Below are 26,820 nucleotides of genomic sequence, written 5' to 3'. Positions count from 1 at the left end.
AGACCTAGTGAGAATAACACTTGCAGGGGAGTGAGTGAGTGTGAGATAGTCAAATTTTAGTCTGTTTTGAGGTGCACTCTGCCTAATCCCCCATATAAACTCAATTTGGCATTAATAGCACAACAGTGATACCTTCCCCCTCTCCTCCTGGCTTCCTTTCTCCTTCCCTTTCTCTTGTTTTTACGTGCCATCTTAGTGGTTAGAGCACTCGTCCAAGAAGTGGACTAAAAAGGAGTAGACCATCACAAGCTTGGCCTTAGCCTTGTAGTTTAGCAGTCAACTGAAAAGAACTGGGATTCGAATCTTTGCTGTGTGGGTGTTTGGGGTTTTTTTCTTATAACCACAAGCAGAGGCATCTAGGAGCTGGTGCTGCTCTCTTTTGCCTTAGGCCTTTCACACATGCTCCGAGACTATAGTCAGTAGGAGGAAACTCCTTATCTGAACAGACTTTTAAGATTCTGTTTATTTTGTTAATGTTAAAATACAGTTCTGAGTGTTACGTAGCACAGCCAGTGAGGCTGTTACTCCTAAAACTCTCGGGAATATAAGCAAAGCAAAAGTCAGAGTACAGAGCGTTCTGCTCCTTACAGAAAAAGAGTAATAATTGAACCTCCGTGTAACCATTTTGTACTGTGTTACTTATCTGCTGTTTTTATACTTTATTTTCATGCCCAGTTGAGCCACGCATGTGTTTTTTGTCTTGTGTACCTGTCTTCTGTAACAACAGCTTGCAAAGCTTTTCCACAGCGCTCCTATTTACACAAATAGCCCCCCAAAAAATCACTGCATTTCTGTTTTCCTTGTATTGCTATGGTTTACTTGAGTATGTAATTGTTGGGTTTGAAACTGCTGTTGCTCTGGATCTTTGAACAAGTGACATTTTAAATAAATAAGTAAATAAACATTATATGCAATATAGGTAGATCCCAGATATAGGTGATCTTGAAGACTTATATTCACACACAGTCATGCTTGCACTCAAAAATATATATGTGATTTCAAAATCAGATTCACAAGCTCCAGGAAATGTTTGAATTTTACTGAAAATGTTTTTGAGCAGACACTTTATCTTCTTCCATTGTTGTTGCAATACCGGTATATAAAAACATGCAGTGTTTAGGTCCAGGCTTATTGGGCTGTTTTATGTGCTAAATATGAAACGTGTATTAACAACTATAGTTATTTGTCTTACACAGCATGATTATGAAAGATTGAAAATAATTTACTTTCACTTACATCAGCAAAAAACCATCCAGCTGATAAAACTTACTTCTTTCCTTTGCTAATAAGCTTTTTACTCTTGATTCTGGAAAAATAAAAATGAAAAGAAAAGAGAAAAAAGTCCTTAGGAAAGAAGATACATTTTATATCAATGCCAGATACAGAGCCAGGGTGCAACACAATGGCTGATCCATAATCAGTAAATTTAAATTTCCCTGTATTCTTGTAATGATTTCCTGTTGGTGAAAACAGAATATTTTCATTCAGCTACATTTCATTTTTTTCTTATGCTTTTAATTTGGATGACTGTGTGAAACAAGTAGCTGTCTGTCTGTGTTAAGTTGAGAGTGGAGCAGAGAGGGTAAACACACAGCTACTACCAACATAAAAATGTTGCCATCCTTCATAAATAAATTCTCACAAAGCTGCATTTCACACTGCAAAGCAAAATAAAAGTGATAGGCATTTCTGTGGCCTTTTCTCAGAAAGTTCATTTTCCATGTGTAAATACAATCCATGGACACGGCTGTTTAGTTTAGAAAATTTTGTCATTTTGTAGGGAAATTCTTAACAAAATGCTTTATACAATCAAATTTTGAATAGCATTGAAGAGTTATGGGAAATTTTTTCTATATTTGTTCCAGCATAGTAAGGGAACATCAGCAATGAATTTTACCTTCTGATTTATCTGACTAGTTTCTATTTAGATTTTATTTTATTTCACTTCTCTGCATTTGTAACAGCTCCGATGAAGAGGAGAAAAGTTAAAAGCAAAATGAGGAAGATGAAAAGGAGAATCAGATTTAAAAAAAGGATAGAATATGGTTATTTTGTGGAAAAATTCCACTATATCCATTGAATATCTGAAATATTTTAAAGGAATTTGAGGAATTAAGTAATGTGCAAGAGTAGGAAGTTATTGACGCTTTTAAGAAAGAAGTTTTCATGATAAATGTAGGAAATTGTGGAGTCCTTCATAGCAAAAAATGCATGTTTATAATTTGAAACTTATTTTTGTACTACTACATCTTCCTTGAAAAATGTTTGATTTTCAAGACTTGAGATTGTTTTGAAATTAAATTAAAAAAACCTTGAAACTCTATTGCTCTGCCCTGAAAGGGACTAGAAAATAATATTGAGTAATAAGTATTGATTTGAAGGAAAATGATACATACATTTGAATAAATTAGCATTCATTAACTTGAACTCTTTCAATATTTGAGCAAATATTAATGCATGGTAAATAATCCAGTGTAAGCTCATTTTCATCTGTAACCGTAGATAAATTTTAAGGGAGTATGCTATGAAAATGAAAAATTATATTTTTAATTAATTCAAGGGCATACCAGGAGAGCACGGGGTACCAGGAAAAACAGGAGTTAAAGGAGAAAAGGTAGGTTTTAACTGCTTTTAATTAAACTTGGCGTATTCGAGTATACTTGGCTGCTCCTGAAGTTATCTTCCATCTTCTGTGGCACATCTGTCTGGTTGCTTTATGAACTGATTTAAAAACAAAAAAGCAACAATCCGCATCTCCTCCTCAGAGATGTTGCAGGCTGATTTGCCAACCCAAGTGCTCTTTAGAATCATAATTTAAGCATTATTTCAAGAGAGGTTCAACTGGGCTCTTAGGCTTAGTCTATGCAGTGCAGAGATACCATTTCAGGTCCTGAAAGCAGAATAGCCTTTTCAGCATAATTCCTTAGCCAGACGAATGTAAACCTCTGCTTCAAAGCTAGACTAATTAATCTTGGCAGAGCACTGATGCCACTATACTGCCTCCAGATCTGAGCCACATCTGGGATCTCTTTATGGCATTGCTTTGTGCTGTGTAGACATTCCCTTGGTTGTAATTCAGCTGCATCAGCAGGAGGTTGAAAATGCCATGTGTATAATGGTGTACACATATGCTGTTCATCGGGAAGGGGACAAAAGTTGATGTATAGGCAACCTGTGAACTGTGTGATTTGTTATGGTGTTTATACATCTGGAGGTTCAAAGAAAATTAATATAACCCATTAATAGTTTGAAGAAGTGAGCTGGTGAAAAGATGAAAGTCAGTAAAACAAAGACCAAGATTTTAGCACTAGGGATAGATAGCCAGAGAGAGAGATTTTGAAGCTGTTATTGTGGAATAATTGGCTGGATTTTGTGACAATACACATACTGGAAGGCTCAGGAGAAAGAAATACAGATCAGATACATGGCAAGCATTACATTTTTTTCTGTAAGGAAAAATACTGACATTCCAATTAGTGATTCAAATTTGTCTTGTAGGGGGACCCTGGTGGGATTATGGGACCGCCTGGACATCCAGGTCCAAAAGGTGAAGTGGGGCCTCCTGGGCTAAGTCTACCTGGAGCACCAGTAAGTCCATAATCTGAAAAGGCTTTTATGATTTGATTTCTCATAAGGAAAACATTTAAAGAATTCTCATTGTGTAGTGAAAGAAATCAGAAGAAATATTTTTTCAGATGTACTTTCAAAGTCAAAATATATGCCATCCTGATATTTTCAGTGCATTGAAAACACAGTTTGGAAATCGGTATTGTTAGTGCAATACACATAGTCCTGGTTGCAGTGGTATTAACAAGGAAGGCATATGTAAATGTATCATAATTTATTTATAAAGGCTGACTAGTTTGGCAATAAAATTCAGCCAGTCTCTTTGATTTCAAAATAGAATTGCTCTTTTGCTGCTGTTGTTGTTTTTTAGGGTCCCACCGGTATTCCTGGAAACCCAGGTCCACGGGGACCAAAGGTACAGAAAAATTACTATAATTCCTATTTCTGAAAATATAGGATAATGGACTAATTTACTTTTCCAGAGCAGATGTAACTGAAAGGTTTGTATCCTTCTCAGGGAGAACGAGGACTGCCTGGTGTGCAGGGAGCCCCTGGGGAGATGGGGCCTCCTGGAGTAGGCATTCAGGGATCACCAGTAAGTACAGCAACACACAGAATTTGGGGTTCTCACTGGGCATCACTGAGAAACAGCAGCAAGTAAATGAGGAATAATAAACAACCATGACATGAACTTGCTTCTCACTACTGAAATCCCAGCTCAGCATCTTTTCCCTTTATCTAGACCCACAAAGAACTGTAGTGCTCACTCTCAGATAAACATCTGGAGAACTGAAAGAGTCAATGGCCACTTTACTGATAGGCTTAATGCTAATGGTGTTGAGACACCTTCAGACTAACAGTGTCTGTTTCTGAGCAACAATAGTTTGCAGTTGTCAGCAAAATCCATCCTGAGTATTGGTTTAGTTTACATTGTAGCTGATGGCATTTTAAAACACATACTGCTACTGGAAAAGGCAAAAACACGTGTTTTTCCTTCAGACATGGAAAGCTTTGTGACTGCTCTAAACTTTTACATTTGTGATGACTGCTAATTGCAAGTTTAGGTGTACTGTTTATAAATGAGAATCTCACACAGTTGAGGTACCACACCAGGGAACAGCGAAGTCCGGATAGTGGACAACTTCCCTGATGCATCTTTATGCAGTTCAAATTCAAACATAGAATCACAGAATCAGTGAGGTTGGAAGGGACCTCTGGAGATCATCTAGTCCAACCCCCTGCTCAAGCAGGGTCACCTAGAGCATGTTAGACAGGGTTGCATCCGGGCGGGCTTTGAATATCTCCAGAGAAGGAGACTCCACCACCTCTCTGGGTAACCTGTTCCAGTGCTCTGTCATGCTCACAGCGAAGAAATTCCCCCTCACGGTCAGGCAGAACTTCCTGTGCTTCAATTTCTGCCCATTGCCTCTTGTCCTGTCACATGGGACAACTGAAAAGAGTTTGTCCCCGTCCCCTTGACACCCTCCCTTCAAGCACTTATACACATTGAGAAGATCCCCCCTCAGTCTTCTCTTCCTCAGGCTAAACAGGCCCAGCTCTCGCAGCCGTTCCTCATAGGGCAGGTGCTCCAGCCCTCTGATCATCCTCGTAGCCCTATGCTGGACTCTCTCCAGTGGCTCCATGTCTCTCTTGTAGTGGTGAGCCCAGAACTGGACACAGGACTCGAGATGAGGCCTCCCCAGGGCTGAGTAGAGGGGCAGGGTCACCTCCCTTGACCTGCTGGCAACACTCTTCCTAATGCACCCTAGGAGACCATTGGCCTTCTTGGCCACAAGGGCACATTGCTGGCTCACAGTCAACTTGTCATCCACCAGCACTCCCAGGTCCTTCTCGGCAGGGCTGCTCCCCGGAAGGTCAGCCCCAGCTTGTCCTGGTGCCTGGGGTTATTTTTACCTAGGTGCAGGACTCTGCACTTGCCCTTGTTGAACCTCAGGAGGTTCCTCTCCATCCAACTCTCCAGCCTGTCCAGGTCTCTCTGAATGGCAGCACAGCCCTGAGGTGTGTCAGCCACTCCTCCCAGCTTGGGATCATCAGCAAACTTGCTGAGGAGGCACTCTGTCCCCTCATCCAGGTCACTGATGAATAAGTTGAACAGGATGGGACCCAGGACTGAGCCCTGGGGGACACCACTAGCCACAGGCCTCCAACTAGACTCCACGCCACTGATGACGACCCTCTGAGCTCTGCCTTTCAGCCAGTTCTCTCCACCTCACTGTCCACTCCTCTAACCCACACTTCATGAAACAAGTTAATGCAGCGTACTTAGAGCATTCAGGCTAAATACCTGTTACACAGCAATAACTGTCCTACAGTTCCCTGGTGACCAGGAAATTTTTCAGTTTCCCAGGTTTTTGCCTTTCTAGTGTCTTCAATTCCATCTCCAGTGTCTTCAGGGTGTTCAGTAAAATACAGAAGGTAGATGATACACGTGAATTGTGCTGTGCATAGGGCAGAATCCCCTCAGTGCAGATGAATGCACTCAGCTGACACATTTCCATTTAGTAACAGACTAACATGCAGAGAGAAAAGGTTTGAGACAGATGTCTTAATTTCAGCTAATAATCCTTAAAAGTAATATATTCCCTTCAAATAATTTCAAATATGAATTAAAAAACAACTTGTTTAAATCATCTAATTTCTTTTTACTCTAGTGAGTGTCAATTTTTCTAGTGAATCTCCTTGCTAAATGGCATATTTGACCACAGATCATTCGTAAGCACTACTTGCCATTAAAAATAGGCCTCATCAAAATATTATGTCTTGAACACACTTATTTTGGTGAAATTACATCTAAATTTAAAGCCAAACCTTAGAGCAAATCTTTCTTACAATGTGAACTGAACCAGTGCCCCACAGTCAGCATTACGACTATACTATGAATATTTGGGGTTATTTTGCAGGGTCCTATGGGTCCAACTGGATCAGCAGGTGTCCAGGTAGGATATAAGTATTCTGGTTAATATAAAAAAAAATATATAGTAGTTTACAATAAAAGAAAAAAAAATTCCTTAAATCCTAAATAACTTTTTTTCTGATCTTAGGGCCCTAGAGGACCCCCTGGATTACCAGGAACTCCAGGTACCCCAGGTATTAATGTAAGTAACAGTTCTGTAAATATAACATAAAAAGTAACCTGTCTCTTGTCATTGATATAAGGCCACTGAATTGAATTTTAAATTTCTAGGGCACTCCAGGACGAGATGGAAAGCCAGGACTGCCAGGCCCTCCAGGTGATCCTGTATGTATACACAGGAAACTTGTTTATTTGCTTTGGTACTAGTATTTTAAATTTAAAAGACAAGATAGGTAGCAGGCCTAGGAAGTCTGAATGATTAAGTTAATTAAATTATTCAATTATTGAATCCTTTGCTTTGTTCTTTTTATTAGATTATATTGCAATATAAATTAAGCTTATGTCAGCATTTACATGATAAATTCCATGTTTTCAGGTGATGCAATTTGTATACTAGAGTTTATTCCAGCTTTAACCTGGTATTTTGTGGTGCAGTCTCTGGAGTAGTTCTATATAATACAAATTTTCAGGAGCATAGTTTGATTCTTCCTACATTACAAGATCGAAGAAGAAAGTTTGGGGATTCTGAAACTAGCTTTGCTCTGCTATATTAGGAAGATATTAATTTTTAATAAAATTCTGAAAATAATCAGTGTGTTATATGATTAATTCCCTTTAACACTAATGAAAAAAATCAAGTGTCTATGTTAAAAAAAAAACACTAAATGAGTTCTGATCAACTCAACACGTTTTTGGAGTTGTTATCTCCCCTTGGGTATTACAGCAATGTTTTTGTATTTAACAGTACTATAGCTTTACAGATTTTATAAAGTTCAGCATTGCAAGAGCCATAAAGTCAACACATGCTTCAGGCCAAATTGTGCCTTCAGAGATACTTGAATGCTTTACATGAGCATCAGGAGAGTCCCATGTGCATATCTGCAAAATTTCCCAAACGGCAGAGCTCTAGTCATCATTCCTGCTCCTGCCTTGAATCAGCTGATGCTAAGAGTTCCCAGAACTGCTTCAGAAGTTTCAGAAAGTAACTTTTTGTTTAGAAACCAGTGCTTGCAGATGCTTTTATGACAGCAAATGAAGCTTTCCGAATTCCCTGAGCAGCTGTTGGAATGTATCCTATCAGCAAAATAAAGATCTGTAGATGATCGGAAGAAACGAGTCAAAACCAGAATTTAAAAGAAAATACTGTTAAATTCACTTGTGTTCTTATTAGTTTAATACGATTTGGTCTTTGCTAGGAGATTTTACCCGAAGGCATAGTTTTAGGAAAGCAGTGAGATATGATGATAATACTCTGCATGCAATAAGTAGTGTTTATTTAAGACATATAACAAAGAAGAATAAAAGTTACAAAAGCTAACACTAGAACCGTATTACGACCTTTAACAGAATCTCTGTTCCTTGCTAAGGCAGGAATTTAGCTTTTTCGCTGAGGAGTGATTAGTGTATCTCAGAAGTCTCTGTCTGTTCGTCACTGGAACTAATGATTCTTCACATGCCTGATCATAGGATGTGCGACCAGACACAGAGACGTGCTTCGTGTCTCATGAGTGAGCTACATCTCAAAGTTTCAGTGAGGCAAATCTAAGGCAGTGGTTCCTAAGCCTGCAGACTGCTGATAGCCAGTGAAGCAATTAGAAATGCTCCACAGCCACCACAGAAATATATTAAGCAATAAAATATGTATTTCAAGTACAAAATATGCCTTTTAAAAAATCTTCTGTAGTACAGGTGCACAAGTAAGCCTGAGGGTTCACAGTAAGGAGAGTATCCGTTAAATTAGAGAACAAAATGCTAAGGAGCACTACGAAACATCCAGAAGAGATTACTTTAAATGTTCAGCTTTACTAAAGTAAGCTTTGCTAAGCTGGAGTATTGATTATGTGCTAAAGGCCTCTTCTGCAGGGCACGATCTTTGGGCAGTGGTACAGAGCGGCTCCAGCTCTTCCGTCACCCACACGGACATCTCCTCTGGGTACTACATGGCACCTCTTTGATCACAGCACATATCTACAAATCATTTTGTGATTATTTTCAGTTCAAAGTGCCCTAAAACACTTGAAGACTGAATGTTGTAAGTACTAGTGTAGGATGGTGGTGTGTATTGCGTGCTATGAGGCATGACAGGAGGCTGAATGGGAATCTGTAAGGGAATATAGTATGGACAATATCATGAGGAGGCTGCACAGAGCACAGCAAAATACACCCAGTCCATACTGTACGTACGGAGTAGTCCCTGAATAAAGCAGCACCAGAATCACACCAAGATTTCATCTCAGAGGGAATAGTCAGCTTTCTCCAAAGAGGAGCCTAAGAAAAGCCGGCATATTTGTGTTGCTGAACATCAGGGCTCAGGATGATGAAATAAGTTGTTTTATAGTTTTAGCACACCTGCATTAGCATCAATCAATGCAGCAAGCTTTCTCATGTTGTATAGTTTGGTCTTTTTTAGAGTGCATTACTGGGTCGTTTCCCCCATTTAAATCACCACTGCAGCAATGCTTGAGCATAGAGTAGCAGACTTTCTTAATGTATTAAGAGGTACTATGACAGTATCAATAGCTCTTCAAAGACCTACAATCGATAAGTAAAAGCAGGTCCATCACTAACACTGACTATAAAGATAGAACTCAGGTATGTTATCATAGATTCAGAAAGATTCAGATATGAAATGAGCTTCAATTAAAGATGGATATGAAAATAAGAAAAAGGCTTTGGGAACACAAGTAATTGAAATATCAGTAAAGCATAGATCTATTATTTATTAATGAGTGAGATCAGATTTTAGATAGTGCAGAGAAACCTGAAGAGTTCAGTAGGTTTTCATCATCCACAGAAAAAGATTGGTTTTCAGAAAATACATGAAATTATTTTTCATTAATTTAATAGAAAAAAATGAGTTAAAGAGTTTTTAAATACAACATGAAGCTCCTGTGGAATTCGTCAACAGAATTAATGAGAAAAGGCTCTGAATTAGCAGTTACTTTTGAGTACTTTGAGAACAGTGAAGCTTTTGAGGAATGGAGAAGTACTAACAGAAAACGTATCTTTAAAAAAGGTGAATAGAAGAGGAGCTAGAGTGTAATAGGTCAGCTGAAGGTAATTGCCAGAAAGATTTGAAACAATTTTTTAAAAGATTGGCTTATAAATACCAATGATATGGATGATACTATGGAGACGCAAAAATGTTAGCATGATATGTTACGAAATAATCACAGAATAAATCAGATTTCCATCTTTGGCAGGTTAGGTTTCTTGGGACATACAAGAAAACAGTGATGTTACACATCTCAGCTTTAATAAAACTTCAACATTGTCCTCGTGATCTCATAAACAAGCTATAATTGCCATAGGAGTAATTGCTATATAGTTAGTGCTTATCAAAAATATGAATATGACAGCAGCAGATTGCTGTCAGACTCAGAGAGAGGTCTCTCCCATGCCTGGTTATTTTTAATGTTTTAATTTGATTAAGATAATGAAACAGATATAAAATCTGTAACTGGGCTGCGTTGGATTGCAAGCTTTTGAAGATATAATCAAATTTTAAAATTCAGAGACAGTCTGAATTCAGCAAGATGGAACTCAAAACAGATGAGCATGAAGTGTTTAACAGGAAGAACAAAATGCATAAATAAAATAGGTGCTGGAAGGCACCATGCACTGTAAACTAAATGTGAATAGGAAGTCTGATGTCACTGCGGAAGAGGCAGATCTCATGCTACAGCATGGTAATAGCAGAATTACTGCCTTGTGCTCTCTTGATGTACTCTTCTCTTGGCAGGCAATGTTTCGAAAGGAAGATGTATCCTAACATGATACTGCAGCTTGAACAAGAGCATTAGGAAACAGCAGAGACTGAAGGAGTTAGGCTTTGTAATCTAGGAAAAAAGAGCAAGAGGGGACATGATAATACTCAGACCTATTTGCAAAACATTGTCACAAGGGGAAGGATAAAAAGTCAGGCCATGTAAGGTTGTGGTTTTTATTTTAAGGCTTATTGGAGATTTTTAAGAGCATGTTACGTGGTCTGTATTCAGTTTACCATTGTGCAGGGTGTTGACTTCACAGTTTATGTATGTATGTTTTTAAATTCTGGCGTTATGTGGCAATATCCTACTCTAGAAAACTCCTCAGCATGCTTATCAAGGGGGGTGAAGCTACGCTGTAAGTGATGTATTCCTGTAAATATTCCTGTAAATATGTTCAGCAGTGCTTCTGTTGACATGGCATTTGACACCTGTTACTACCAACAGGCCATTTTGCTAATATACATAAAAAAATGTTTACATTTTGTTTTTCTTTTTATAGATGGAAATGGTTGAAACAGGTTGAACAAAAAAGATTTAGATCCATCTAATTACACACAGGACTAGATCTTTGTTTTAGTAATTGCAAGACTAATTTCTTGATTTAAAGAAATAATAAGCATTGTTAATTGAAAAGTCTGTACGTGAATGACATTGATGGTACCAGTTCAATCAGTTTTTACATGCAATCTTTAAACATAGGATTAACAACACCTGGGAATCTGAGGATGCAACTACATTGCAGTACAGTGTAAAGCTATCGATTAAGCTTTAATTGGGGTAGCAATAGCATTGGTAGCAATTTAGCTGTAGCTCTGTGGCACCACAGAGTTTTGCACTAATTCTTAATGTTTAAAAGCAGGACAAAACACTGTGTTTGGCGCTCATGCTGCTGTAGCTGGATTATTTCCAGTATCTGAGCGAGCTTATTAAAGCTGTCTTTGGTATCTTTGCACCTCATGCTGTAGTTCGCGATACAGTCAAGGCCTTGGAGGAAAAGGAAGGAAAACACTGGAGATAATCAGACAGTGAAAACTGTGTCTAAGAATTTCCAACATTGATGAGGTGTTATTGGCTTACTGCAAAAACAACGATGTTCTAATATTTAAGAGTGATTAACACTGGAATTTAATATTTAAAACTGTGTTTGAATCCTTGATTTTTCTTTAGAATTTTCATAGTAAAATAACTTCACCTCAAATATATGTAATCAGATTCCGTGTATAACAATAAACTTTTGAGTACCTGGCAGAATCAATGTTGTGTAAAATATTATTCATGTAAAATATTAACTGTAGCTGCCTTTTTTATTTTCAGATTGCACTGCCTCTTGTGGGAGACATGGGAACTATACTGAAGGTAAAAATTTCCTGTGGTTTAATAGCCATTTGTCGTGAGCACACTTTTAAAACCAAAATGTGTCCTTGCAACTTTCCATAAGTTAGGTTATGTCCTATTTGGCCTATCTTAAAATCATTTTGAGATTTTTGTTAATTTTCATTTTGTTTTTAAAAAGTCATGAACAAAAGTGTTTGATAAGAATTTTGCAAAATAGTTTTTTAATGTTATGTGAGTTAGTTACCAGCAGGCACCTGTTCAGTGCATCCAGTCCACATATGAATTGCTACAACCATTCTCTGCTTTGTGCTCTAGCATTTGATATTGGGAATATACCAAAGGGTTAAAATAATCTAGAAATCCTATGATATTATCTTGAAAAAATAATAAGGTTTGATGTGGCCTGCCATATTCCAAAGAGGATTTTTATATGAAAAGCATAAGGAGAGAGGCTATTCTACTCTCTTGTTTTTCATTAATACATATACTTACGGCTTATTGACTTAGTCATTCTCAAATTCTATTTCTTTTAGTCCTTTCATAGGGGTTTTCCCTCATTCTTTCTGACTTCAATGCTGTCTTCTTTCTCTTGTGCATGTCCTTCTGCTCCTGTGTCACCTCTCTGTATTACTGATTCTCCATATCTCTCTGTTTTGTGGTTAGTACTTTTATAAGATTAGAACTGAGCTGGAAAATGCTTCTCCCAACGAAGCAGGAATCACTTGGTTCAAAATAACTGCAATTTTGAAGCTGGTGAGAGTAACAAGTAGCCTTCATCTCTACCTCAGCCATAAAAAGAGGATGATGGACTTAAATCTAAATGCAGATAGTTGAGACTATCCAAAATAAAGGCATTTAGGAGTCCTCTCAAAAGTGGGACTGCCTGGGATGAAAAGCTTCTTTTAGAAAGGGGTTGACTATGGGAAGAGCATGTGAGAGGTGGGGAGAGAGACAAGGAAGGAAATTTGAGTAAATAGTTTGTGTAGAAGTGAGAAAAGCCTGAAAAGAAGGCTTTTGGGTAAAGACACTAACGGAAGCTGTGAATGAGGAAATTTTGTTCATGTGAACAGACTTCTGCACATTTGTGTGCCCTTTACTGACATTTTCACCAGTATGTCCTTCTAACTTGAATAATCTTCAAAACTTGAACTTTTCCTAGCTCAAAAGGGAGAATGTGGCTGTTTTGAAGTTATAAAAATGAAAGCAGAACAACTCATTTTCACATTTTGAAAATGCTGTGTTATCTCTTTTTAAAAGAAATAGTGTCACTATCTCATAAAACAGATTTAGACTGGGAAGATAAAGATAAGTGGTAATAAGAAATTAATTATATGTTATCTTGCTATAAACTTGATTTACTTTTACTGCAACTCCATGGTCTCTGAGAGTTATGAAAATAATTTAGGCCAAATTCTACATTTTGACATATTTCTAACTGATCTAGTCAAACTTGCATCTGCTTCACTTCGTTTCCAAATGTGTTTTAATGGCATTCACCATACTTTTTACTTACTTCTAACAATTTTTCATAGAAAATGCAGTGTTATTTTAATTATTGAAACTCAACATGTTTTATTCTCGTAATTTATTCAATCCACTTTCTTAATTAGCAAAAAATTATGTATTTCTAATGGAACATTTGGAAAAATGGTAAAGTGTTTCTGTAGCAGTAAGTATGAAAATGGAGAGGGAGACTCATCTAGTAGTGGTGGTCGCAAAGTCAGGAAGGGAAAACAGTTGTAACTTGCCATAGATCTTCCACCCCTGTCACAGAAATGGTTATTTATGACTTTGCTTTGTGCCTGTTCCTCAGGGTGATCCTGGCACAAGAGGTCCTCAAGGCATCCCTGGTAGAGAAGGGCCAAAGGTAAGTTTTTGAAGAGACAGCTTTAGCTTGCTTTGTTGCTTGTCAAAAATAAAAGGCCAAACTCTTATGTCTATTGATCTTAAAACTTTGCTTATAGCCTCTGAGCACCTTAAAGTTTCAAACAATTTTTAAAGTTCAGCCCTTCTTTCCTGATCTAGCATACGTTTCCTCTCAGGAGAGTGAAAGTACTGGCTTTTGTCCTGTGTCATTTGAAGCTAGCTCAGATTTAATTGTCTAATAATACATTATCATCTCTAGGTTTATTTTAAGTGAGTCAATCATGCAAGAAAGCTGTGGTGCGGGGAACCTCCAGTATCTCGGTTAAGTATGTAATAACTGAACTGTACTGTGCATTTGTAAGTTGTTCCTCACGGCAGTAACTCCTCAGGTCCACGGGGATATGAAGTTACACTGAAGTCAATCAGACTTCTGCTTTACTGTGATCTGATCAAATACCACCTGGTTTGGCCTATTGATCTCCTATAGCTGGACCTAATTACTTGAAAGTATACTTTCTTCATTTGAACAAGTTCTTGAGCTCTTTGGAATTTATGTGGTGAAACTATATCTCCATCAGTCTTTTTGGCTAGTTTACCTACTAGGTAAACAAATTTCATTTCCATCCACCTCAATGGGAGGCACATTTTAAAACTTCCAGGACATTTTTTTTTCTGTTTTAGGTTTTCTCACTGCTGCTCTAAGGGCTTCATGCTTGCATATATTAAATGTGTGTTGTAAAACCCTCTACAGAGCATGAGATTTGTTGTAGTGCTAATAGATAGTATTTGTTTGAATGTTATGTTTTCATAGGGAAGCAAAGGTGAGCGTGGATTTCCTGGGCTTCCTGGAGAGAAGGGTGATGAGGTAAAAATATTTCATTTCTATTAGCTACATGCTTATCCAGACTTTGACTAAAGATCTAGACTGAGAATTAAATGCATAAAATATTATTGATTTCTTTACAGCTGCTGAAATAGTCATGTATTGCTGTGAATAGCCTCTGATTCTGAATGTTCAAGAAGATCAAATGCAATTTGTCAGTTAAAAAGCTATTTCATCTTCACGTGAGCGTTTTTGCTCATTATATATTTCAAAGTCTCACAAACATTTAAATGGTAATTTTTAAGAGCATTGGATAGAACAAGAAATGGGTAAATGACAAACATTTTCAGAAAATATTTCATGTTTTATAACAAATATGATTTCAATGTATTAGTTCTCCTTTATTATTCACTTTGAAAAATATTCCATGCGGCAAATAACAGCATAGGAACAATTATAGCACCAGTTAGTGTTTTTTGGAAAATATTTGAAGAGACAGAATTTAAAGTATGTACAGTATTTTGCATCGTATGCTGGATTCTTAAGTTATTTTTAATCTCATTAAAGATGAGCAAAAAAGTCTTATAACTTGCAGTGCCTAATCCATGATAGCTTTCATATTAAATTAAAGTACTTGCAGTTAAAAGTTCACAAGTGATCTCTGTCAAAAAAAATGAACAAAGCGAAATGCATTAAGTAAATAAATCTGAATAAATAAATGAATTCCTCAGTTACCTTTGCCAACTGAAAGAGTTAAAATAATCAGTCTGTTTGTTAGAAAATATTTATTGAGCTCTCTGAAAAGCTAAGATACCCAGCTGACACCTGATAAATACGTAGTATTGTCCCGTAATTTGGAGTGCTGGCTACAAGAGAAAATACCTGGAAAACAGGAAAGGAATCTCAAGCTTATTTACTTGAGGGTTGGGGAAAGATTTAATTCTTTCTGTGGGTTTTATATTTCCTTAGAGCTGAGGTTATAATGTAGTAAGAGAGAGTTTTCAAACAGTAGCAAAATGAGAATAATTTTCAGAAAGTCTGTATTCTTCAGGATCCCTGGCTTAAAAGAATAAACAGTTGTATGAAAATAAAAAAGAAGCAGTAACAGCATATATAGATACCTGTATTGCTGCTTTGCTCTAGAATTTAGCAGGTTGCCAGACTAGAAATAAAATACAACTCTCCAACTTTTTTTTCTCTTGCATTTAAACAATTTACAGAGCCTGCTAGATCTTTACTTTTAAAGGTGAAATACCTCCTGGGTTTGGATTTAGAACACCTCTTAAAATAATGTTCCAACCATTAGTGAAGCCCGAATATGATTTTATTTAAAAAATAAATAAGCTGTAATGAGGAAGTAGCACGTCCTTCCTTTGGGGGGCCCTGTAGAGTATCCCTACAATTCAGCCCCAGCAGCGGGAGGCATTATCGAGCAAGTTTAAACGGTCCTGACACTATTTAACTGTCCAGAATCAAAAGAGATATCGGAGGCAATTAAGAAGGTAATTAAAAAAAAAAAAAAGGAGAGGTTATAATTGGCAATTTTTTTTTTTTAAGGGACTCCAGAGTAAACTCGTACTAAAAAAAATGCTGTTGATGCAGCAGGGTGCTGTGCTCCCTCAGTGGAGGGGTTTGCTCTTCCCCTGCTGCTTCGCTGCCTCCTGGCCAGCCAGGCACCTCAAGAAGGCTTCATTTTAGCGACCGCATTTGATTACCACATTGCCAGGGGACAAGTTAACTTGTTTTCAGACGTATATAAGGGCATATAAACAGGCAAGAGAGAGTTGTTATTCAGTTAATGGATCTGCATTTCCTTTGAGGTGTATGATTGGGTTGGCATCCAAATGGGATGAGCCGTTCAAAGCCTTATCTGTAGTTCTTTGAAATGCTCTCACACACTTCAGTGTGCTTTTGAACAGACCTTTAATCTTTGTTTGAAGCTTCTCTCTCTGACATAATACACAGACATATAAATCACAGGCATATAAACTATATTCATCAGGTGAAAGATATGATGAAGATATCAAGATATTCATCATGATAAAAGATCCAAGTGCAATCTTTTCCCCATTTAATATTGGGGTAAGCTAATACTGTCTACAGTAAAAGAAAAGTGCCGTACTTGCTTCTTTAACACAGGATTGTTTGTTTGCCTTTCCTCTCTCCTCCAGAGAGAAAGGTCAGTTACCCTAATTTAATTCTGTAAAGGCAATCTCATTATTTAAGGCGTCTTAAATTTTAAAATGACCCACGATAAAAATCTCAGAATACATTTCCTTAGTAAAGGATGCCTTTATGGGGCACGGGGTGGTTCTTATAATCATTATAAGAATTATAGCTAATGTTCTTTGGCTTTCATATTCATATTGTGGGTAATTGTATTGCAAGAGCAAACACATTTCAAAGAATGTTTTCCATTCTTTGAAAAGCCAAGAACACGTTATCTGTAGGAATGCCACGCAGAAAAGCTGCCGAAGTGGACTGATGTCCTCTGTGTGTAGGAACAAGAATACGGAATAAGAATAACGAATCTCTCCATTCATTTCTGCTTTGTTTCTGTCTGAAGTTTTTCCTTCAGACTTTCCCTCAGAGCCCTTCTTTCAGGGCTCCTGACCTCTTTGGTTTTCTCTACTGCCTGCTTAGCAATGTCATTTTAAATCCTATATTTAACATAAGAAATATGTCTTGCCTGAGGTGATTACAGGTGCCCAGTGCAGCTAATGCGAATCAATACTGGGAAGGATCTCCTTCCCTTCACGGAGTATAAAGGGAATTTAGAGCAATTGGCTTAGACATACACATTTACCCTTTACGTGTCTAAAATTCCATCAGAGTAAGTCAGTATAATGAGGCTGAAGAAAGAATTCAGAGACATGCAGACTCTCCTCAAAGCCGACCTTAATTCTCTATAATAAGTTACATACCTGTACATCTAGTAAATGGATACCAGAAGCCATTGGCTTACAGTCACTGGAATAGAATAAGAGTAGGACCATGAATTATTATATACCATAAGAAATGGAATGTTTTGTTATCAAAAAGCCAAAATCTAAATCCGACAGAAAGCATTACCTCATGTAGATAGCATCAGGTAACATTCAGAAATCTGAGAAGATGCTTTTTCTCACTAGCAAAACACTTTCTAGTGACAGAAAAAAGAAAATTTAGTTTCTGAGGAAAGAGATATCCTGCTATTATCTGCACAGCTAAAGACAAAAAGATATAAAAGACATAATCTATCAGTGGAAAAGATTAGAGGAGGATTAGATTGAAGGACTCAAGATTTTGTTTTTCAGTTAAACAAGACCTGTTACCATGTTCAATGATAATCTCTCAGCTGCATGCATATTTTTGTTGCTAAAAACTGACGTGCTGAATGTAAGTAATTTTAAGATAATGAATATATGTGAGAGAAGAAATCTAAATCTGCTCTTTTAATTTTCAGGGCCTTCAAGGTGTTCCTGGATTGCCTGGTGTGCCAGGACCCACTGGACCTTCTGTAAGTGTTTGGTGTCATCTGTGATCTAACCTATCCCTGTAGAGGCTGCTATAACTATCACAATAAAACTTCATATTCTTAGTTTCTTGCCTCTAGTCTTAAAAGAGCCAGACCTTGCCTTCTTTTGGCTTCTGGGAGAGTAACAAAATTTGACTCACAGTGGCTCTAATAAAACAAAGTATGTTGTGAGTTGAGATTACTGAAAGCACTGTCATAGTCTGGACTCTTAAAGTTTATGAAACTTGCACGCATTCAGTGTTTTGATATTACTTGAGATTTTGTAAGGTAAAATTGCTTGTGATGTGCTAACTTGCAGATAATTATGTATTTACACCCAAGTTAATAATAATATTGGTGATAAAAATCTAATAACGGTTCTAACTGGGCATTCTAAAAACACTAAATGCTGATATCAAGTAATTATGAAGTATAAGAGTAAACTGGCTTAATATTAAAAGCCATTGAAAAATATGGTTAAGGTAATCAAAAAATCTAGTCTTTCTAAGAAAATTTCCTTTGGGAATGTTTTTAAATTTAATGTTGTATATATAAGATGCAGATCACGTTAGTTAGTATGATCATTATTCATCCCTAGGTTGCCTACGCTACTAATGCTAGGCATCTTTCAAAAATTGTAACACATCTAGGGGGCTTAATGTTAAACATGTAAATTGCTATTTTAGCAGTAAAGCATAATTCTTAGCAGTATCAAGAGCTGCTAGTTAAGGTCAATCCATTTAGTCTGCCAAGGTGAAAATGCAACCACAAATATGAGTTTTACCCTTCATAGGTCTTATCAGTAGGATGCAGCTGTTGTATCAGTCAGGAGAAAAATATTTAAACCTGGAGGAGAAATCTAATTAAGTTTAAATGACCTTCAAAAAGTTCAAGTTTTCAAAACTAAACTGCAATGCAAAATACTGTGTTTCATCATTTCTTAACTAACAAAGACCAATACTTTGTTGTGCAGGGAGTCACAGGAAGACCTGGACATCCTGGTCCAGCAGGGACAAAAGGCGAAAAGGTATTCTTTCTTTTCAGTCTTGGTAAAGATCTGTACAGATTTTGTAATCCTGTTACTTTCCTATGTTCTGGAGACTTTTTAAACATGCAATGCATACAAGAACTTGACATACAATACATTAGCAAATGAATTTTAGTTGACTCATTTATGTCTTAATGCAAGTATTTTCTGCAAAGAATGCCATGCTGATGAGCTTTTGTTTTGAAGTGTAACCATAGTGGTGTATGTGAGGTGCAGAGAATGTTCTCTAAGTATGACATACTATATAAAATTATAAAAGTGAAAATGCTTTGTGAAACACTATATAATCACTAACTGCTTGTTCTCATTCCTCTTCCAATATTTTAGACAGAAGTAATTTCATATCATAAAAGTACTTCACAAGTATTGAAAGTTATTTAATGCAAAAATATAGAAGCTTCCTTTATATTTAATTTGCTGTTTTATCACTGTTTTTTATCACTATTTTATGTGTTCTTTTATCAAGCACTTGATAGTACCCATTATAGCTAACATGTCAAATTTATTTCTGAGCACCTCAGATCAGTGAAGTACAGCAGATATAAACTGCTGCAAAGTACTTTCTAGGACAAATTCTCCATTTTGTTCATGAATACACATTTCTGAAGCTTCTTTCAGCTTTAGCCTGGAGTTTTCCAGACATATTGTTGCCATGTCAGAATCTGTGGTGCTACTAGCATAACTGGTATGATTAAAAAAAGGAAACTCTTCATTTTGTAAAGCTGTGGAATTATTTCAGTATAAAAATCTATTGAAAACTGTCTTCTTCCAAAGCAAAAATCTGTAATATTCATTTCAAGTAACTACATGCCAAACTCAAGTCTTTGTTAGTGCCGTGTTTACAGTTACTGATGGAAGAGTCTGAGGATACAGTGTTAAACCAACCACTCCACACGTGCACTTTGTCCCTGCACTTTTGGTTGCATTATACCTCCTAAAGATCAGGGGGAGGCAACCTCTCTGCATCACGTGGGGGAATGAGAAAGCCAGCTCTCCACAATTACTGCCCTGTAGTTCAAAAAGGGCAGAAGTCTGACCACAGAGTGATAAAGTTGACTAAAATACAGCCAGAACACTTCCCTCTGCTTTCTTTTATGTGGGGACCTCATTTGAGAAATGATCATATAATATGCTTTCTAAAGCATAGTATTTTGTCCCCTCATGAAGTGCTCCAAATCCAGGTTGACAGATCTTAGCACTTAGCAGGCCTGTTTGGAAATATATTTTCAGTGACATGGTCAGAAAAGGTAGAATTAATCTCTGAAATACATATTCTAATACAATTATAAAAAACATGCTATGAATGTGAAGATTGTATATTTCTTGTAAGTTAATGGTTGCTGTTGGACCTTGACTTGACTTTTACCGTATTAATAATTTTAAATACACAGCTTAAGTGTTTCACTAACATGTAAATAATAAGATCTAATGGCTGAGTGAAATATTATGACATACTTGCTCCAAAATGTTACAGTATTTTTAGCTGAATCATAGTGATGACATTTTGATAATGTCTTGCTTCTAAGGAAAACTTAACATTTAAACCTTTTCAACTCTTTACCATTCAGAGAATCCACTATTTTGCTGAAGCAAAAACTCAGAAATATATTTTTTAGTATAACCAATTTAGTCCATGTCAGCAGAACAGAGTACAGCTACAATTACCCATAGATGAGTATTTTGCAGTTAAAAAAAATATATATTCATTATACATCTTAATAAAAAAGATCCTTTATTTCACTCAATGCATTGCAGGGAAAATTGTTTCTGGATAAACTGAACTTCTGAAACTGATTCTTTGTTATTTACCTGTGAATAAACAAACCAACGATTGGGTTTAGCAAAACAGTATACAAAACATGAAAATGAACGTTTATTTTCATTTGCCAGTTGCATATAAGTTGATATCAACAACTCTTTCTTTCTTTCTCTGCCTCTGCTGTATTCTAGAACTAAAAGCATCCCAGCTGACCAGTACTAGTTTGTCATAAGGAAGTTACTATATGTAAGGCATCACGAAACTAGCAAAATAAAAGCTAGTCTAGAATAATGATGAACAATTTGCCTTAAGATTAAGCAGAAGCTGGGCACGATAATTCATTCTTGATCTTATCTGCTCATATTGACTGTATTTCTTGATCATTAGTTGTTAATGGTCATCATAGTTTGGCTATGAGACCCGAATATCAGTTTCTGTAAGTGAGTTGGATGAATCTCTTGCTGTACTAGGGTAATGAAGGTTCTCCTGGGAAGCCTGGACCACCTGGGCCTCCGGTAAGACATTATGCTTTGTGTTTTGTATGATATATATTTCTATGAGTAAAATGCAAATGTTAAAATTGCCTGATTTGGAGTCTGTATCAAAAATTGAATATCTGTGTAATACATATTAATAGTGTGGAAAGCAACAATGTCTCTCTGCAGAAGGTTTCTGTATTCCTTTTTTTTTTCTTGTCATTCATCTCTGAGGAAGTCCAAGTCACTAAAGCCATCCCCGAAACTTGGTTGAAGTTTACTTTACTACTTTACTTAGTTTAATAACCATGGATACCACTGTTAATTAGACCCTTGAATGGGATCAGGGATCTCTGTAGGCACGTAACCTAGGGAAAGCCGGAGGAGCTCAGTGGACTCCAAATTAACTGGACTCCTACCTAACACAAAATTAACTCCAAACTGAAGAGTCTTATGATCCCTAACCCTAATCACAACCTTTGAAGTGCCATCTCTAACCATAAGCAAGAGAGCTCCTCTGACCACAGTCTTATTCCAAGGAGAGCTGTGAGTCTAAAGTCTGACTATGGTTAAGCTCTCTGATCTCTTCCTACTACAACCAAAACTGTAGCCTGCTTCTAGCCTTTCTCTAGGACAGTTTTTCTTTTCTACCCCAAATCGAACCCACTTCCTGACGTAGCCTAGAGGACTGTGTTTTTCAGTCCTTGCCTAACAGCTCTGTAAATTCAGTCTAAATTCAGTCCGTATCTCCTCCCAGGAAACTGGCTACAGGAACAGCTGATTTTGGATGGGGATGTAATAAGAATGTCAGAAACATAATTTAAGAACAGCAGGGAGAGGGGCACTATAATACCAGGGTAAAAATTACATAGTAATGACAGAACAACTGATGCTGTCTGCTAAAGAAAATCTAAGGTCAAGTTAAATTTAAAAGCTAACAAAGAATCTCTATAAATTGAATTTCTGTGCCCAAGAAAGAGGAAGAGGAGTTACGCTGTCATCTAACTAGGATGTTAGCAGAGACTGGGACCTGTTAAGGGACATTAGAGAGTGTGGGAAGGCAGAAACAGCATAAAACTGAAGATTTCATATGCTGTCATGTAAAATGTCATGAAGGAATTTGATTCAGAGGTTACATTTTAGGTATAATGACTGTGACAACACACACACACACAGTCCCAGTGAGCTATCAGTCATAAGAGAAGCAACTCAAAATTTAGCCAGAGTAGTGCATAGGATCTCTTCTAAAATGTTACTAGGGAAGAGGTACTCTATAATAGTATATGCACTGCAGTTTGGCATTTTAGAAAAGAAAAAGGCAAAAAAAAAATCAACTGATAGCAATTATCATAAAAAGAAGAGTTACTGAGAAATGAGGAAGCATACTGAGGTAAAATTAAAAGAAATCTAGAAGAAAGGTCAAAATTACTTCAAACATTATTTAAAGACATAATATTAGATGCTGAAAGAAAATATGTGCTACGTATTGAAAAAGACTTTAAAGAACCAAAACATTTTGCATTGATTAAAAAGCAGGGTAAACAGTGTTGTTAGAAATGAAAAGATACACGTCAAAAGCTGGAATTCATGTCCAGGTAACAAAAACATAGAAGAGTAATCTACAGGAATTCAATGTAAAATCGTTGTAAGTCAGGCCGAAAAATATTTGAGGAACAGCTTGCTAAAGGCATAAAAGCTAGTAAGAGAAAAATTTTCATACACAGCAGAGGTGAGATGCTTGCCAGTCTCCAGGATCAATAGATGTCAATGTATAATAGAGCAATCCAAAAAGATGAAATCATACCTAAAAAGCTAAATAAATTATGTGCATTTGTGTTCACTATAAAGAAGATTCCTATACAAAGAATTAATAAGAAGAGTTCTCACAAACAGACATGTCAGCAGAAAGGACCTTCAGGTTGATAAAAGATTTATAATGAATAGCTAAGATGAGATGACATGCATCAAAGAGTTTAAAGTAACTCAAGTGTGAATTTAAATTGGTGATCATACCAGAGGAATGAGAAGTAGCAAATATGATGCCAGTTCTTAAGAAGGGCTCGACTGGGAATCCAGGAAAATACAGACCTGTGGGTCTGACTTCTAGCAAATCAGTGAAAAGTAGAATAAACAATAGAATTAAATGGCATGTGGATAAAGACGTTATAGTGATAGTAAAGTACAGTGGGGAAAGCCTTGTCTCAGAAATCTGTTAGATGTCTTTTAAAGAGCTGGTGAATATGTGAATAAGATCAACCATTAGATATGTTTCCTTTTTCTGTCTCTAACCAACTCCACTACCAGAGCTGTGACTGTTTCTATGTCCCTCAGGATTTATCCATGAAATAAATAAGAGCAAAATAAAATAAAACTTACTTTAATAATTTGCATTATTTTATTATATGTGATGAGAGTTGAAATATTAAAAGTTTTCAGAACCTCAGTCAAGTTCATTTGTTGCTGGAAGCACATTGCAATCTTTTGAGTTGAAAAATGTGCCTGTAGCTTAGGTTTTGATGTTAGTCATTGTGACATGTAAGTTTTATAAATGTTTATACAAGAAGAATGACTAATGCCCGTATTTACTAATTCCATTTAGAATATTAACTGATTAGAGTCCAAAAAAATCTAAGTATCTTTCAGAACAAGATAAACTGAATGCACTTAGTATTTGAGCTTTTTGTATTTTGGAAGTCATCAGGCCTGACATAAGATGGCAATTCAGCCACTGAATTTTATGAATGAATCAATGTTTTTATGAACAAGTCAATTTTATTCTGAATTTCTTACTGCATCATCTGTCAAACTGGAGCATTTATTCAGGGTTACAGTTCAAGCCTCAGTTTTCTAAAAGCACTTAAAGCTTAAGTTTAGATGCTTTTGAGTTTTCCATTTAGCATAAATCCATATTTAGCATATGTGAAAATAAAATGCACAGTACCTTCCTCACTTGTATCATTTGGCCAGTCACTCGTATATATTTATATAAGAATTTGTAAGTATTGTTTGTTAAAGATTTTCAAGTTACTGGTTTTATATGTTAAAAAAAGTCCCACGCTGTATTGATATATATCTTATATTCTTACAGAAATGTCTTACTCGCTTTGCTGAGATTTACATAAGGCAAGAGTTCGACCTCCCTAGCTCATAGTTGTGATACTTACTTGGTTTTTGTGTTTTAAAGGGTGTGCCTCAAAATGAAAGAAATGGAATGAGCAGCTTATACAAACTACAGGTATCTCATGTCTTCTTTTTGTTTCAATAAGCATTTAATTTCGGCTCAACTCAACTTCTAAACTTGCTGTTGCAGGGTGGCGTGAGTGTTGCTAGTTATCCGGGTCCACCAGGACCTCCAGTAAGTATTTCATAGAAATGCAATTTGTAGTAGTTAATTAAAATATTAACAGAGGGGTTGATTAATTGCATGCAGTTTTCATGAGTGTCATTGTGTTTGATTTTATATTTGAAAGATAGCAAAGTTGTAAATCAAGATATGATTGTTACATGGTAAATACTAAACGACGTGTTTTTCTCTGCTTATCAGGCATTTTAGCCTGTTCTGAGAGAATGACTTATTTTAAGTATTTCATCCCAAAGCTATGCTGACTAGTAAGTCTGCAAAATTGGGCGTGATTTGTTATTGGACTTTTTAATGAGAGTATCTTAAAATGTATAGTATGTCCTATATAGTTACTGATGGTATAGTTTTTCAATGGATTATGTTTGGTGCTGGAAGGAGAAACCCATGAATTCTGATCTCCGTTCTGTCACTGATGCACTGCAGGTAGCTACAGTGCAGAATGATGTGTGAAACAAAGACTGTAATACAGAGCTGGTGTCTTTCCAGGCAACAGACTGTGCTACACCGGCCCGCAGCTGCACACTCTGTGCTTTGTTTCTGTGGACCCGGAGATGCTGTGCACTTCTTTAGGTCCTCCTTCCTGTCAGAGTCGTAGTTCTACTGTATCATCAGTTTGGCAACTGTTGTAGCTATCGGTGAGGACTTTGTCCTTACTTCATGTCCAGCTTTTAGTTGCAGACTCAGACTAGACCACAGAACTGTCTTTCTCTGTATTTTGGAACATCAAAACCACATACTAATAAAATTGTACACAGAATTAACTAACTGGGAGGGCCGGTAATGCTGATTCTGAATGCACTGCATTACCAATGTGTATATATAACGCACTAATACAGAAAATACCATGTTAATTGTGTAATGCTGTTCCTTTTTTTAATTCATTTCTGCTTCTCATGTTCTTCGCAGGGTCCAAAAGGAGATCCTGGTGCAGTGGTATGTATTTTTTGGTTATTCCAGAGATTTCCCAAATTGTTCAGTATATGATCCTAGCGACAAGAGTGGAAGATTATTACTGTTTTTAGCAGGTATCTTGCTTCTGCAGAATCAGTACATCTGAAAAAGCCTTTTTTACTGACAGGCTTGAGAAATTTTCAACTTCTAGTAAATAGTTCTGGGGTGATAATATAGTGAATGATTGAACACAGTATTAACTGCTTGTGGATTTTTCTCTGCTGAGCTGTCCCTTGAGATATTTAAGAATAAATAATTTTTACTGCAGGAGATAAAACTTTACTTGGTACAGCCCTATAGGTAATAGAGATGCAGAATGCTTTAAGACCTTCTGGACTTCACTCAAAATTAAATTTGAAATTGCTAAAGAGACAATGTGCTATGTCATACTAGCAAGTAGCAACCAGAAGTTGTTTTCACATGATTTCATTGGAAATGGTATGACAGGTGATTGGAGTATGATCACATTGCTCCCAGGGAGCAAGATGACAGTGATGGTGGGAGCTGCTATACCTTTCAGCTATGCAGTGTGACATTCAAAGACTGCTGAGTGAGTGGCAAACTGCTTTCAGCTGAGTAGAGAGGTTGCTCAATAGTGTCTCACTGATACCGAAGAGAACAAAAACAGAGTAAGACAGATCTGTTTAACTTCTTGGTATTTTCTCCCTTGAGCATTACATTGTGTTCTTTGCACATGACCTTTCTGTCAAAATTATGAGGAAGGCAAGGACAACTAGTGGAAGAATCGCGGGTAGCTGCATAGTCTAGCATAGAGCTAGTCACCAGCAGAATATAAATCCAAATCCTGACTGTGAACACATTTTACCCAGAGTCTTAGACAAATGATGTTTCCTGCATTCCTGATAGAGAGACTATACTGGTTGTTAGGTTATGATGTACCACTGCAATTTCTAGCCTTGAAGGTGGCAAAATTGTGATTCACATGTACTGCTTCTTGATTTACATCCATAAAATTACACAGAAGATATTGGTAAAAACTGTGTATTCTTGGTATAGCAAAAAAGTATGATAGCATAAAATATCATTTTAAATGGGTATTGTTTTAAAAATTGGATATATACTCTCACGGCAGTTAAATCTTTCACTATATTCATGTTTTTCTCCTTTTTTAAGCCCAAGAAATATCACTTACCTGCATAATGAAAATTACAGGATTATAACACTGAAAGGCAGTAAAACAAGTACTACTCCTTCATAGTCAGTGTGTTAGAATTGTGTCCAGCAGACTTGTTTTATGCTGCAGACAGTATGAT

The 26,820-nt window shown here is 36.7% G+C and overlaps 1 protein-coding gene across 1 annotated transcript in view; it reads left to right on the top strand.

Moving 5' to 3' along the window:
- Positions 1-26,707, top strand: part of COL19A1 (collagen type XIX alpha 1 chain) — a 186,401-nt gene extending 159,694 nt beyond the window's left edge. Inside the window, exons 22-38 of the mRNA XM_062573096.1 lie at positions 2,561-2,614; positions 3,499-3,588; positions 3,938-3,982; positions 4,085-4,162; positions 6,489-6,524; positions 6,630-6,683; positions 6,773-6,826; positions 11,746-11,787; positions 13,580-13,633; positions 14,444-14,497; positions 17,901-17,954; positions 18,925-18,978; positions 21,229-21,273; positions 24,419-24,469; positions 24,545-24,589; positions 25,502-25,528; positions 26,681-26,707. Of these exons, the coding sequence (XP_062429080.1) occupies positions 2,561-2,614; positions 3,499-3,588; positions 3,938-3,982; positions 4,085-4,162; positions 6,489-6,524; positions 6,630-6,683; positions 6,773-6,826; positions 11,746-11,787; positions 13,580-13,633; positions 14,444-14,497; positions 17,901-17,954; positions 18,925-18,978; positions 21,229-21,273; positions 24,419-24,469; positions 24,545-24,589; positions 25,502-25,528; positions 26,681-26,707 (864 nt within the window). The remainder of the gene's footprint in view (positions 1-2,560; positions 2,615-3,498; positions 3,589-3,937; positions 3,983-4,084; positions 4,163-6,488; positions 6,525-6,629; positions 6,684-6,772; positions 6,827-11,745; positions 11,788-13,579; positions 13,634-14,443; positions 14,498-17,900; positions 17,955-18,924; positions 18,979-21,228; positions 21,274-24,418; positions 24,470-24,544; positions 24,590-25,501; positions 25,529-26,680) is intronic.
- The last annotated feature ends 113 nt before the right edge of the window (positions 26,708-26,820 follow it).

Source organism: Rhea pennata, chromosome 3, assembly GCF_028389875.1.
Source record: "Rhea pennata isolate bPtePen1 chromosome 3, bPtePen1.pri, whole genome shotgun sequence".
NCBI lineage: Eukaryota > Metazoa > Chordata > Aves > Rheiformes > Rheidae > Rhea > Rhea pennata.
The sequence above is the reverse complement of the archived record's forward strand: the minus strand, read 5'-3'. Positions and strand labels throughout refer to the sequence as shown.